General features: G+C 50.1%; 2 protein-coding genes across 4 annotated transcripts in view; both read left to right on the top strand.

Annotated features, from left to right (window-relative positions):
• HPX (hemopexin) overlaps positions 1 to 3548 on the top strand; it is a 9317-nt gene extending 5769 nt beyond the window's left edge. Inside the window, exons 8-10 of the mRNA XM_007459815.1 lie at positions 2779 to 2909; positions 2990 to 3152; positions 3289 to 3548. Coding sequence (XP_007459877.1) covers positions 2779 to 2909; positions 2990 to 3152; positions 3289 to 3548 — 554 coding nt within the window. The remainder of the gene's footprint in view (positions 1 to 2778; positions 2910 to 2989; positions 3153 to 3288) is intronic.
• A 4967-nt stretch (positions 3549 to 8515) lies between these two features.
• The window catches only part of APBB1 (amyloid beta precursor protein binding family B member 1), a 24370-nt gene continuing 21547 nt past the window's right edge, over positions 8516 to 11338 (top strand). The window contains exon 1 of one of the 3 annotated variants that reach the window (XM_007459807.1): positions 8516 to 8638. The gene's annotated coding sequence lies outside the window, so the exon portion shown is untranslated. Of the gene's footprint in view, positions 8639 to 8922; positions 9044 to 11338 lie in introns of those variants that run through there. The other 2 variants (XM_007459805.1, XM_007459806.1) reach the window with 2 other exon arrangements.

Here is an 11338-nt window from a genome sequence, read left to right as displayed (position 1 = left end):
TCAGCAGGAGGGGAAGGTGGATATGTAGTTACTGTGACTTGCCCAGTTAATACCCATAAGGAGAACTTGTGGCTGCATTGGGAATACCAGCTATTTTTCGAGCACCAAAAAATATCGAGCACCTGATAGGCACTGGGCATTTTTCTAGGCACTGAGGTACAGTCGTGAACATGGCAGATGAGACACCTGCCCTCAGAGAGCCTGCTAGATGGAGAGAGGGCAGTAAAAAAGAAAATGAAAGAGAATACTTTCAGGCAGTGTTAATAGCTGTGATGTGTTCTGGGAAGATCAGAATGCTTCTTATTCTCAAATACCATTTGAAGCTAGAATAAATGAATTTATGAGTCGTTGATGTTTTAAAAAATAAAATAAAAAATGTTAAGTGTCCCCCAAGAGCTGTGAAGAAAATAAGACAGGATAATGGGATAGAGGTGAAGAGAATTAGGGGCCCCTTCTCTGAAGAGACGATTTTTGAGCTGAGATTTCAGTCATCAAAAGGAATTAGCCACATAAAGCACTGGAGAAGCATCTTAGGGAGGGTGGACAGCAAATACTTTGAGGGGTCAAGAAAGGAGGCCAGTGTGGCTGACACACTGAGAAAGAGCCAGGTAAGTGGCTTGAAAAGAGGGAGGCAGGGGCCAGATTACATGGGCCTGGTAAGGATTTTCAACTGTAAAAGGAAGCCGGGAAGGGCTCTTGATCAGAGCTGTGATATGTTCTGGCTTATTTTTTTAAGCATCTGTCTTCTTTTCTTTTTAAATTAATTATTTATTTATTTAATTTATTTATGGCTGCGTTGGGTCTTCATTGCTGCGCGCTGGCTTTCTCTAGTTGGCGGCGAGCGGGGGCTACTCTTCGTTGCGGTGCGCGGGCTTCTCATCGCGGTGGCTTCTCTTGTTGCGGAGCACAGGTCCTAGGGTGCGCAGGCTTCAGTAGTTGTGGCTCGCGGGCTCTAGAGCGCAGGCTCAGTAGTTGTGGCGCACGGGCTTAGTTGCTCCGTGGCATGTGGGATCTTCCCGGACCAGGGCTCAAACCCGTGTCCCCTGCATTGGCAGGCGGATTCCTAACCACTGCGCCACCAGGGAAGCCCATGGCTTATTTTTTTAAAAAAGTCACAGAGGTACAATTGTGTAAGCAGGGAATCCAGCGAGGAGTTCTTGCAGCTGTCTGGATTAGAGGTGATGACAGCTTGGACTGGGATAACAGCAGCAGAGGTGGTGAGGGGTCATCGCGATGTATTCTGGAAGTCGGGCCCATAGCATTTAACCAATGCCTTGGATATTGATCGGAGTGGGGAAGGGGAAAGAGAGGTTTCAAGAATGACTTGGCTTTTGGGGACTGGGAAACTAGGTGACTGGTGGTTCCTTTTTCTAAAATTGGGAAAGACTAGGGAAGGAGGTGTGTGTGTGTGTGTGTGTGTGTCTCTGTGTGTGTGTCTGTGTGTGTTTGGTGGGGGCAGAAATAAGTTTGGACACATTAGGGTTTTGGTGTCTAATGGTCCCAAATGGACAGGTCAGGTAGGCAGCTGAGTTTGAGCCTGACACTCGAAGCAGCAGTCCATCAGATCCAAAGAGAACAGATCGAAAGTCATCAGTATATAGATGGTGTTTAAAGCCCTGGACTAGGTGAAATCACCAAGAGAGTGAGTGTAGATAGAGCAGAGGTCCAAACTGGGGGATTCCAATAATAGATATCAGGCTGAACAGGAGTCAGAAAGTTAAGAAGAACCCTGGAAGAGTCTGGAATCACAGAGCCAAGATCCAAAAAAGATATTTAAAGAAGGGACCTGTGTGGGCTTCCCTGGTGGCGCAGTGGTTGAGAATCTGCCTGCCAATGCAGACGACACAGGTTCGAGCCCTGGTCTGGGAAGATCCCACATGCCATGGAGCAACTGGGCCCGTGAGCCACAATTACTGAGCCTGCGCGTCTGGAGCCTGTGCTCCGCAACAACAGAGGCCGCGATAGTGAGAGGCCTGCGCACCGCAATGAAGAGTGACCCCCACTTGCCACAACTAGAGAAAGCCCATGCACAGAAATGAAGACCCAGCACAGCCATAAATAAATAAATAAATAAATACATTGTGTATTATTTAAAAAAAAAAAAAAAAAAAGAAGGGACCTGTGAGCAGTGAAATGCCACTGAGAGGTAGAGTAAGATGAAGACATTAGATTTGGCAAAGTTGGAGGACACTGGTGACCTTGAAAAGAGAAATCTCAATGGAAAAGGGCAACAGGAATGTAAGTGAAGTGGGCTGAGGAAGAAAGGGTAAATGAGAGTTTAGACAATTCCTTTACTAAGCTGTTATGAAAAGGGGAGAGGAAAATTAGGGTGCTGGTCTGGCTACTCCCTCCGTCTCCTACCACCTCAAGGGATTAGAGAACACAGACAGCGTGAGAACGCCCAGGGGAAGCTTGCTGCGGTGCTTCCCTTTGAACTGGCCACTGTCTCATTGTAGCATCTCTGCACACAGACATCTGAGATGCATGAGGAGACCCCACTGAACCCCATGACATTGGCCTCACCTGGCAACTTGGCCACTGGCCGCTGTTCTCCAAGCTCGCCCTTCCGTCAGGCCCCTACTGACTCCGATTCCAATTAGGTCACAATGCCCAACTTTGCCAACCAAGTCTTCCTCAACTCCTCACGTGGCCTCTTCCCTCTTGGCCTCTGGATGCATTCTTTCCTCCCTCTCGAGACTCACCCCTGCCTCTGTCGCTTGCCTCATCACTGCCTGGCCTTTTACCACCAGTACTAGAGGTACCTCTGCTACCCCACAGGATCCCACTACTGGCGTCTGGACACCAGCCAGGACGGGTGGCATAGCTGGCCCATTGAGCATCTGTGGCCCCATGGTCCTTCAACAGTGGATACTGCCTTTTCCTGGGATGATAAGCTCTATCTGATCCAGGTGTGTGTTGGGAGAGACGCTTGAGGTGGAGACTGGGAAAATACCCAGCTCTGTGCTGATTAATGTCCTTTGTCCTCCAGGGCACCCAGGTATATATCTTCCTGACAAAGGGAGGCTATATCCTAGTAGATGGTTATCCAAGGCGGCTGGAGAAGGAATTCGGGAGCCCTCACGGGATCAACCTTGATACTGTGGATGCAGCCTTTACCTGTCCTGGGTCTTCTCGGCTCCACGTCATGGCAGGTGAGGGGTGTCGGGTGCTGAGGGGCAGCTCGTTCTGCTACTTCTCCATGGCACAGACCCCCATCATGGCGTGAGAAGGGCCAGGTCAGGATCCCCACGACGTGGAAGCCATGTTATGTCCGGTGTTTCTTCCCAGGACGGCAGCTGTGGTGGTTGGACCTGAAGTTAGGAGCTCAAGCCACGTGGACAGAGCTTCCTTGGCCCCATGAAAGGGTTGACGCGGCCCTGTGTACGGAAAAGCCTCTGGGCCCCAGCTCGTGTTCCGCCAATGGTCTCGGCTTGTACCTCGTCCAAGGCCCCAATTTGTACTGCTACAGAGACGTGGAGAAATTGAATGTGGCCAAGGCCCTTCCCCCGCCCCAGAAAGTAAACAGCCTCCTGGGCTGCCCTCACTGACAGCGCTGCTGATGTGAGTCTGGCCCAGCTCCTTCCCCTGGTTTTCCTTACAATAAAGCCAGAGTGCTTCCTCGCTTGAATCAAAGGGCCCTGGTTGTGGAACAATCTCACTTCTTTCTTTGAGTTGAGAAGCTCGTAACCTCTCTTTTGAGGCTCTTAAATAGGCTGCGGGAGACAAGGGAGGGGAGGGCTCAGGGACAGACCTCATTTCTGCACAGGTGATTCCTGAACCCCGGTCACAAACTGACTTCTTCCAGACTACTGAGACAGAGAGGGAAACAGAGGAACAAAAGTAGAGAAAGGAAGCCCTGTGTCTACCCAGCACGTAAGAGGCAGAGCAGACTCTGCCCCCACCTGCTAATAACTGACCACAGCTTGGCCCCAGGACATTGGGAAAATAGGGCCGGAGGCGGCTGCGTTTGTGCAAAGTGGGTTGGCTCGGTGCTGCCACGGAGGGCCGCGGGGGCCCTCAAATTGTAGGTCCAGGGGGTTCAGGGAGCATCACTCCAGAAGACAAGTCTTTGGTTGCTATGAGTTAGGCAAAACAAGTGGAATGAAAACAGAGTGTTTTCACTCACCTGAGGCAAGCTGGGGAAAGGGGAAAAGGCCTGATTCGGGGAGGTGGCACCATGAAACACATTTGCAAAATGCCACACAGCCCTTGGGGGGTCCTGCTGGCCAAGTCCCCTGGGTATCTGCACCATCTAGGCCAGCGAACGTCGTCTGGGTGGAGGTTGCAGTGGTTTGTTCTTTTCAGGTCATAAGATGACCAAGGCTTGAGGCTCCAAACTTACTGACAACCATTTAACTGGGGATTGGCCTGGACTACAGACAACTGGGTCTCAGGTGAGACCCTTTTCCTCCTCTACGTTTCCAACCCACCTGAGCTTGAAAGTTTGTTTGTTTTAGGCTCAAAAAAATAGCCTCAGACTCTAGCAGGGGGCCCTCATCCTGAGCTTCCATATCTTAGCCTCAGTGACTTCTTCCATAAAATGGGTATAATACTAGACACCTCCCAGTGACAATGAGTATGGACTCAACCCATCTCTTGGATTCACTCTGGAAGGGGCCTGAAAGGATACCCACACTCTGGCCCACGGCCTCTCCTGGTTTAGGGTCAGCCCCTCCTGACCTGGTGGCCCCCTGCTCTTTCATGGGTAGAAGAGTAGATGGACAAGCTTTGCCCTGGGAAGCCAGGCCGCAGAGTGGCTCCCAATAGGCACCAGGCCCCTGCGGTTCAGTTGAACTGCCTCAGGTTCCTTCCCAGCCTCAACAGCTAGGAAGGGAAGCAGGGGATGGACCTGGGCCCCTTCGATCAGGGTCCACCCAGCACTTGAGGTTGGCTGGGGCTGGGAACCAAGGTAGGGGCCAGGCACCAGGGCCGTGGGGTCCACCTCCAAGGAGTGTCTTGAGCTTTCTCTTCCAACCCGGAAGATGTCTGGATGGTTCTCCTCATGGGATGGCTGCTCCTCCTTCAGTCTGAGGGGTGAGAACAAGGCCAGAGTCTCAGTTCTGGGCCTTATTCAGTCCATGTGTCACCTATGGGGCCATCCCTGCATCATGTCAGGGAGGCTAGAGGTGTCTAAACAGTTACCCAGCAACTCTGCTGGATACTCAAGGTTAACTTCCTCCTCTCTATTGAGAAAGGAGAACTTAAGTCTCCTCTTTCTTCTCTTCTCCCATCTGCTCTGTTGCAGGGAAGCCTCTAGCTTGTGTCCAAGGACCCCCAGAAAAGGGCCAACTCATGCTTCTTCCGTCCATGCATTTAGTACCTCCTATGTTCAGGGCAGTGCATTTGATGCTGTGGACCATGTCTTCCTCCTTGAGTCTTTCCTCCCTTGGATTTCCTCTATGACATCACTCTCTCCTGATCGTCTCTTACTCTCTGTTTCTTCTCAGCTTTCCTCTTGGCCTTCTTTTCCTCTGCTGGCTTGCCAAATGCTGGCATTCCCAGAGTTCAATCCTCCATCCTTTTCTTTTCTCATCCTATATTCTCTTCCTGGGAGTGTATTAGAACAGTCCTGTTGAAGAAGCGTGCTGAGGAAGAGTCCTTGCCAGGACTAGCAACTGATTAACGAATTCCATTGCGATATAATATGTAGGAAGGCTCTACTCCTTTGGACTTCCCAAATGATAACAACCACCCTGAAGAAAGAGGGTTTATTGGATCAACTACAAGAAAAATTACAGTATCAAAGCAATATTTACATGTAGTGGTAGAAAAGGCTGCCTTTGCTCCAAAAGTGTCTTTGCCGCTAATTGAGTTGTAAGTTCTATTCTTCCCTACAGGTGATTTTGGTGCCAACCGCCTGGTAATGCAGTTGTCCACCGGGCTGATCTAGCAAACCAAATAGCATAAAGCCAGCACTCTTGGTTAATGACTCTGGATGGATTTCCTTCTAATTCAAGTTTTTCCTGATAGGTCCAAGGTAATCATTTAAAAAGTTTGCTGCCTCAGAGGGACCCACATTGGTCAAAACCACACATAGCAACCGAGGTGGCTCATAGGCTATTGATTGCTCTAGAAAGCATCAGAAGGGGGATGTGATACAACAGAGAAGGGATGGATGAAGGGCACAGGTTGACTCCCCACTGATCAGGAGGCTTTGCAGACCTAGGAGATCAGGGATTCAGGAAGATGGTGTGTGTGTCACACTGCACTGTGTGTGAACTGTACACTTTATTTTTTTGTTTCCTGTTTTTTTTTTTTTTCTTTTTTTTCTTTTTGGCCACACCACGCAGCTTGTGGGATCTTGGTTCCCTGACCAGGGATTGAACCCATGCCCCCTGCAGTGGAAGCTCAGCCTCCTAACCCCTGGACCACCAGGGAATTCCCCTGAACTGTACACTTTACTTTTCTCATCTTAGCTAGTTAGACTCCTCTCCCCATCCTGACCATCCTATCTGCGAACCTCTGATTATCTGAAGAGACTTCCGTGGATATTGAAGCCATTCTGTTCAATGGGATTGGCAAGACAAGTATTCTGGTGGGCTGTCTGTAAATGAGTGATATTTCTGGATTCTTTTCATTTGCTCAAGCAGAAATCTGGAAGTCATCCTTCCCTTTATACTACCATAGCCAGTCAATCAATTGATCACCAGTTTTTGTGAATTCTACCTCCTGAACATTTATTAAACCTACGCAATTTTTTCCATCCCTACTCCCACCACTGTAGTCATCTCCTACCTAAACTATATCAATTGCTTTCTAACTGGTCCCCACCCTGCCAGTTTTGCTCTCCTCTTATCTATCCTCCACTTAGCAGCCAGAAGTGATCTAAAATGCAAGGGTGAACATGCCCCTCCCCTGCCTCAAGCTCTATGTTGATTTTCCATTGCGCTTTTAAAGTCCAAAACCCTAAGCCTAACATACAAGGCCCTCCTTGATTTGGTACCTGTCCACCTTTTCACCTCACCTTATGCCATTCTTCTCCACACCCATACTGGCCACCCATTATTGTATTTCCCCTTTGACTTGGAATCATTTTCTCTTCTTTTGGATAACCTCTATCTCCTTCACCCCTTCCCTTCACATAAGTGCCCTTCCATATGAAAGCCTTCCCAAACCTCCCCAGACCAAATTTAGTCCATTCACATAGCATCATGTACATCTTCAAAATACTCATCACATTTCTAATATGTTTAATATCTCTTTCCCCTGTTATTCAAGCTCCCTGAGGGCAAGGACTCAATCTTGTTTCTTTACAAGTTCCTAGCACCAAGGACAGTGCCTCCCACATGATAATGATTTGTTGAGAGAGGATGATCAAATGAATGAGGACACCTTTCTTCTTCTGGGTAACTCTTACTCATCTTTCAAGGACAAAGGTCACATGTTATACTCTCCAGGTTGGGTGACAGTCAAATCTGATTCATCTTTGGGTCCCTAGGACTTAGCTTGGGACTTGGTACATGATTCGTATAGCATAGAAGTTTGTCAATTCATAATAAATTCTTGTCCAGGAGTTGATAATGTTTGAAGCTGAATGATGGGTATATGAGGGTTCATTATACTGTTCTGTCTCATTAAGTTATATATATTTGAAATTTTCCATAACAAAAAGTTAAAACGTTTATATTCACCTCAAATCAAGTGAAAGTGTAGTCAAAGATGACCTTGAGGCTTCTGGCTTAGGCAAGCAGTAGATGGTGGTGCCACTCACTGGGATGGATAAAGTGGAGCTGCATCCAGTCGTGTGTGTGTGTGTGTGTGTGTGTTTGTGTGTGTGTGTGTTCGTGCACACATGCACGGGAGAGGGTTCTTTTTCACCCCAGTGAAACTTCTTAGAAGGCCAATAAAGGGGATGAGACAATGAATTTAGATTTGGACATTTTTAGTTTTAGGTACCTTGAGGGCATCTTGAGTCAGCTGCTCAGTAGTTAGTAGTTACAATAAATTAATTCGTCTGCCTTAGAGGAATGAGCCAGGAGAGGGTTTCTGGATGGTAATATTCCCCCTCACTATCTTTGAAAGCCTCTGTGCCGCTGACCTGACCACTGGGAACTACCTCACTATCCAGGGAGTCTGTGCAACACTGGGCCGCACCATTCCTTCCTTCACACTTTTCATCCACATTCCCCCTTCTTCCTTCCCTCCTGTGAATTTCCACCAGGGAGCGATTCATTCTTCACATCTGCAAGGCCTTGGTGTCACCGTTTCATGTTCAGCAGCAGTGGTAGGGTGTTAAGAAACATCTGGGTTCCAGTTTGTTTCCCCCACTTACCTGTGACTGCAGGCAAGTCGTTTTACCTTTCTGAACCTCAGCATCTGCCTCTGAAAACTGAGGATGATCATAGTGGCGACTTCACAGGGCTGATGTGAGGACGAATGCATATAACGGGTTTAACACAGAGCCTGGCACCGTGTAAGCGGCCACTAAATAAGAGCTATTATTATCACCAACGCGGTGCCCTCATCGCTTCTCCACCAGGACGTCACGGAGTGTTGCCGCAAGAGCAGAGCAGGCTGCCTCCTCGGAGCCCCTCCCCGCGCGGCCGCGGCCCTGGCACTGCCACAGCCGCTCCCGCTCCAACCCCTCGGTGAGTCGCCCCGCCGGGGTGCGGGGCCGGGGGCCTGTGGGCCGCACAGGGTGAGTACAAGGCCTCGTGGTGGAGGGCGGTGCCGGGCTGGGCGGGGGTCGGCGGAGGCTGGGGCAGCGCTCTGGAACCCTGGGACCCGGGCGCAGGGATGGCGGCCGGCGAGGGGCTTCGGGCCGCTGGACTCATCGAGGCCCGAGGGTCCCGCAGGGAGGGGCCCTCCGCTCGGCTGTCACCAGTGACGCCGCCGAGGGGCTCCCGCTCCCCGGCCAGCGCCCGGCCCAAGATGGCGCCCCTCCCCCACCCGCTGCCCCGCGCGCGCCTCCGCTGCTCCGGGCGCGGCCCCGCGGCCCGCGCGCTCCTGGGCGGGGGATGTTGTGATGGAGAAGCCGCCGCGGAGCCCGAGCCCTGCAGCCTGAGCCACCTCCGCCACCTGGGCCTGGGGCCTCCCCGCGCAGGTAGGAGCTGCCCCTGCCGGGACCCAGCCCGGGCGGTCGGATCCCGGCCTCCAGTGGCCCGTCGCCCCGCCAGGCCCCATCCCCGCGCGCGGCCGTCCCACCGCGTATTCCGACTACCCTCCTGTTCTCCCCCTTACAAGGTCGGACTCTACTTAGGTCCTCACACCGTCCCCTCCCCGACCTTTACCTCCTGCCTCTCCGGGATGAATAGGGAGCGAGAACAGGGGAAGGGAAGCGAGGGGCGGTGGGGGGATGGGGGATGGGGACTAGGGGATGGGGGAGGGGAGGTCAAGGATTGGGAAGAGGACGTGTGGTGAGGTAAGCTCAGAGGCTGCACGGATTCCTGCAGGGTCCCAGGCCTGCATCCGTCAAGCCGCATTCTGTTGCCCTCGGCGACCGAGGGGTGTGCCCTGGGGCCGCTGTGGCCCCCCCTCGGCCAGGAGGCCTAGCACTGGCAGGAGCACCCATTAGGAGCAGTTTTCCCGCTGCCAATTCAGAGGATATTTCGAACCTATTGAATCTGCCTGTGCGTTTCTTGCTTTCCCAGTACCTCAGAGGCCCAGCTCTCTCCACTCCTTAAAGCCAGAACCTCGTCTACACTTGATGTCTTTATTTCCTCACGTCCCATTAATTCACTTCACTCGCTCTTCTGTCTCTGGCACCCACGGAAACTGCTCAAGCCAAGGTCACTGGAGATGTCCATGTGGCCAACTCCAATGGACACTTTCCTATTATCCCCCTTCCATTTTCTAGTATTAGTGGTGTGTGTCAACTCTCCTTGAAACATTCTCCTGGTTTCTGTCCTGCAGCATTGTCTGCTTCTCAATCTCATTTGCTACCTCCTTCCCCTCTCTTTAGATGCTGGTGAGGCTCTTGGTTCTTTCCTGGGCCATCTTTGCTCATTCTGCACTTTCTCCTTGGGTCCTTTATTCACTCTCAAGGCTTCAAATTTCATATATATACACACACATATATATACGTGTATATATATACATGTATATATATATACACACATATATATATATATATATATATACACACACATATATATATGTGTATATATATATATATATATATATATATATATATATATGATTCTCGGATTTATACATCTTGCCCAGATCTCTTTCCTGAACTCCAGACGCAATATCCAGCTGGCCTCATGACGTCCCCTTGGAAATCCAACAGGAGTTTCCAGACTTACTGATCCCAAGCTGTATTATCTTTCCTATGTTCCCTCTCTACGCCTTCTTTCAAATCTGTTCCTCCTTCAACTCTCAGAAATGGATACTTTCCAATCAGCTACCCAAGCTGGAATCCTGGGCAACATTCTAGATTAATCTCTCTCTCTCTCACTCTGTACATCTTATGTCACCAAGTTCTGTTACATCCACTACCTAAGTATTTTGCAAATCCGTTCATTTCACTGCATCTTACCCACTGCTGCCAAACTTAATCTAGGCCACACACCCCCTTTTTTCCTTGATTGCTCTGATAACATACCCTCTTGCCTACCTCTTCTTAATACTCTAACGTAGTGTTTTCCTTAAGAAAAAAAAACTATCTGATCATTTATTCATTCAACAAGTATGCTTTGAGCACCTAATATACCAGGTACTGTCAGGCACTGAATATATAATTACGAGCAAAATAGACTGTGTCCTTGTCCCCATGGAGCTGACAGTCTAAGGGGAAAATCAGATAAGAATAAAATTACGAACGTAATAAATACCATGAAGGGAAAGGTGAATGGTGCCTTGAGAACACACAAGAGCACCACCTAAACTGGACTAGGAGGTAGGGAGAGAGGGTCAAGGAAGGCATCTCTGAGAACATGACATTTGACCTAAGAGGCAAAGGAATTAGACTGAGAGGGTAGGGGAAGGAGGGTCCAGGCAGAAGGGGAACCACGTGCAGACACCTGATGGAAAGAGAGAGCATGATGTCTTCGAGGAACCAAAAGCAGGCCAGTGATGCTGGACAGCAGAGAGCCAAAGCTGGAGAGGAAGAGGCTGAGCCGGACAATCGAGGGCATGTTAAGAATTTTGATCTTAAAGTCTTTGTCCTTGGTGTGGACTCTTGACGGTAGTGGATGCAGAGAGTCAATCAAGTCCAAAAATTTTTCTTGGATAGAAAGTCGTCAGTACCTGGGGATGGATTGAATGTGGGGAGTGAGGGAGAAGGTGGTGTCAAGCATGGTATTGCTGGGCTTCCCTGGTGGCGCGGTGGTGGAGAGTCCGCCTGCCGATGCAGGGGACACGGGTTCGTGCCCCGGTCCGGGAGGATCCCACATGC

This window comes from Lipotes vexillifer, unplaced genomic scaffold, assembly GCF_000442215.2.
Source record: "Lipotes vexillifer unplaced genomic scaffold, Lipotes_vexillifer_v1.1 scaffold61, whole genome shotgun sequence".
Lineage (NCBI taxonomy): Eukaryota > Metazoa > Chordata > Mammalia > Artiodactyla > Lipotidae > Lipotes > Lipotes vexillifer.
The sequence above is the reverse complement of the archived record's forward strand: the minus strand, read 5'-3'. Positions and strand labels throughout refer to the sequence as shown.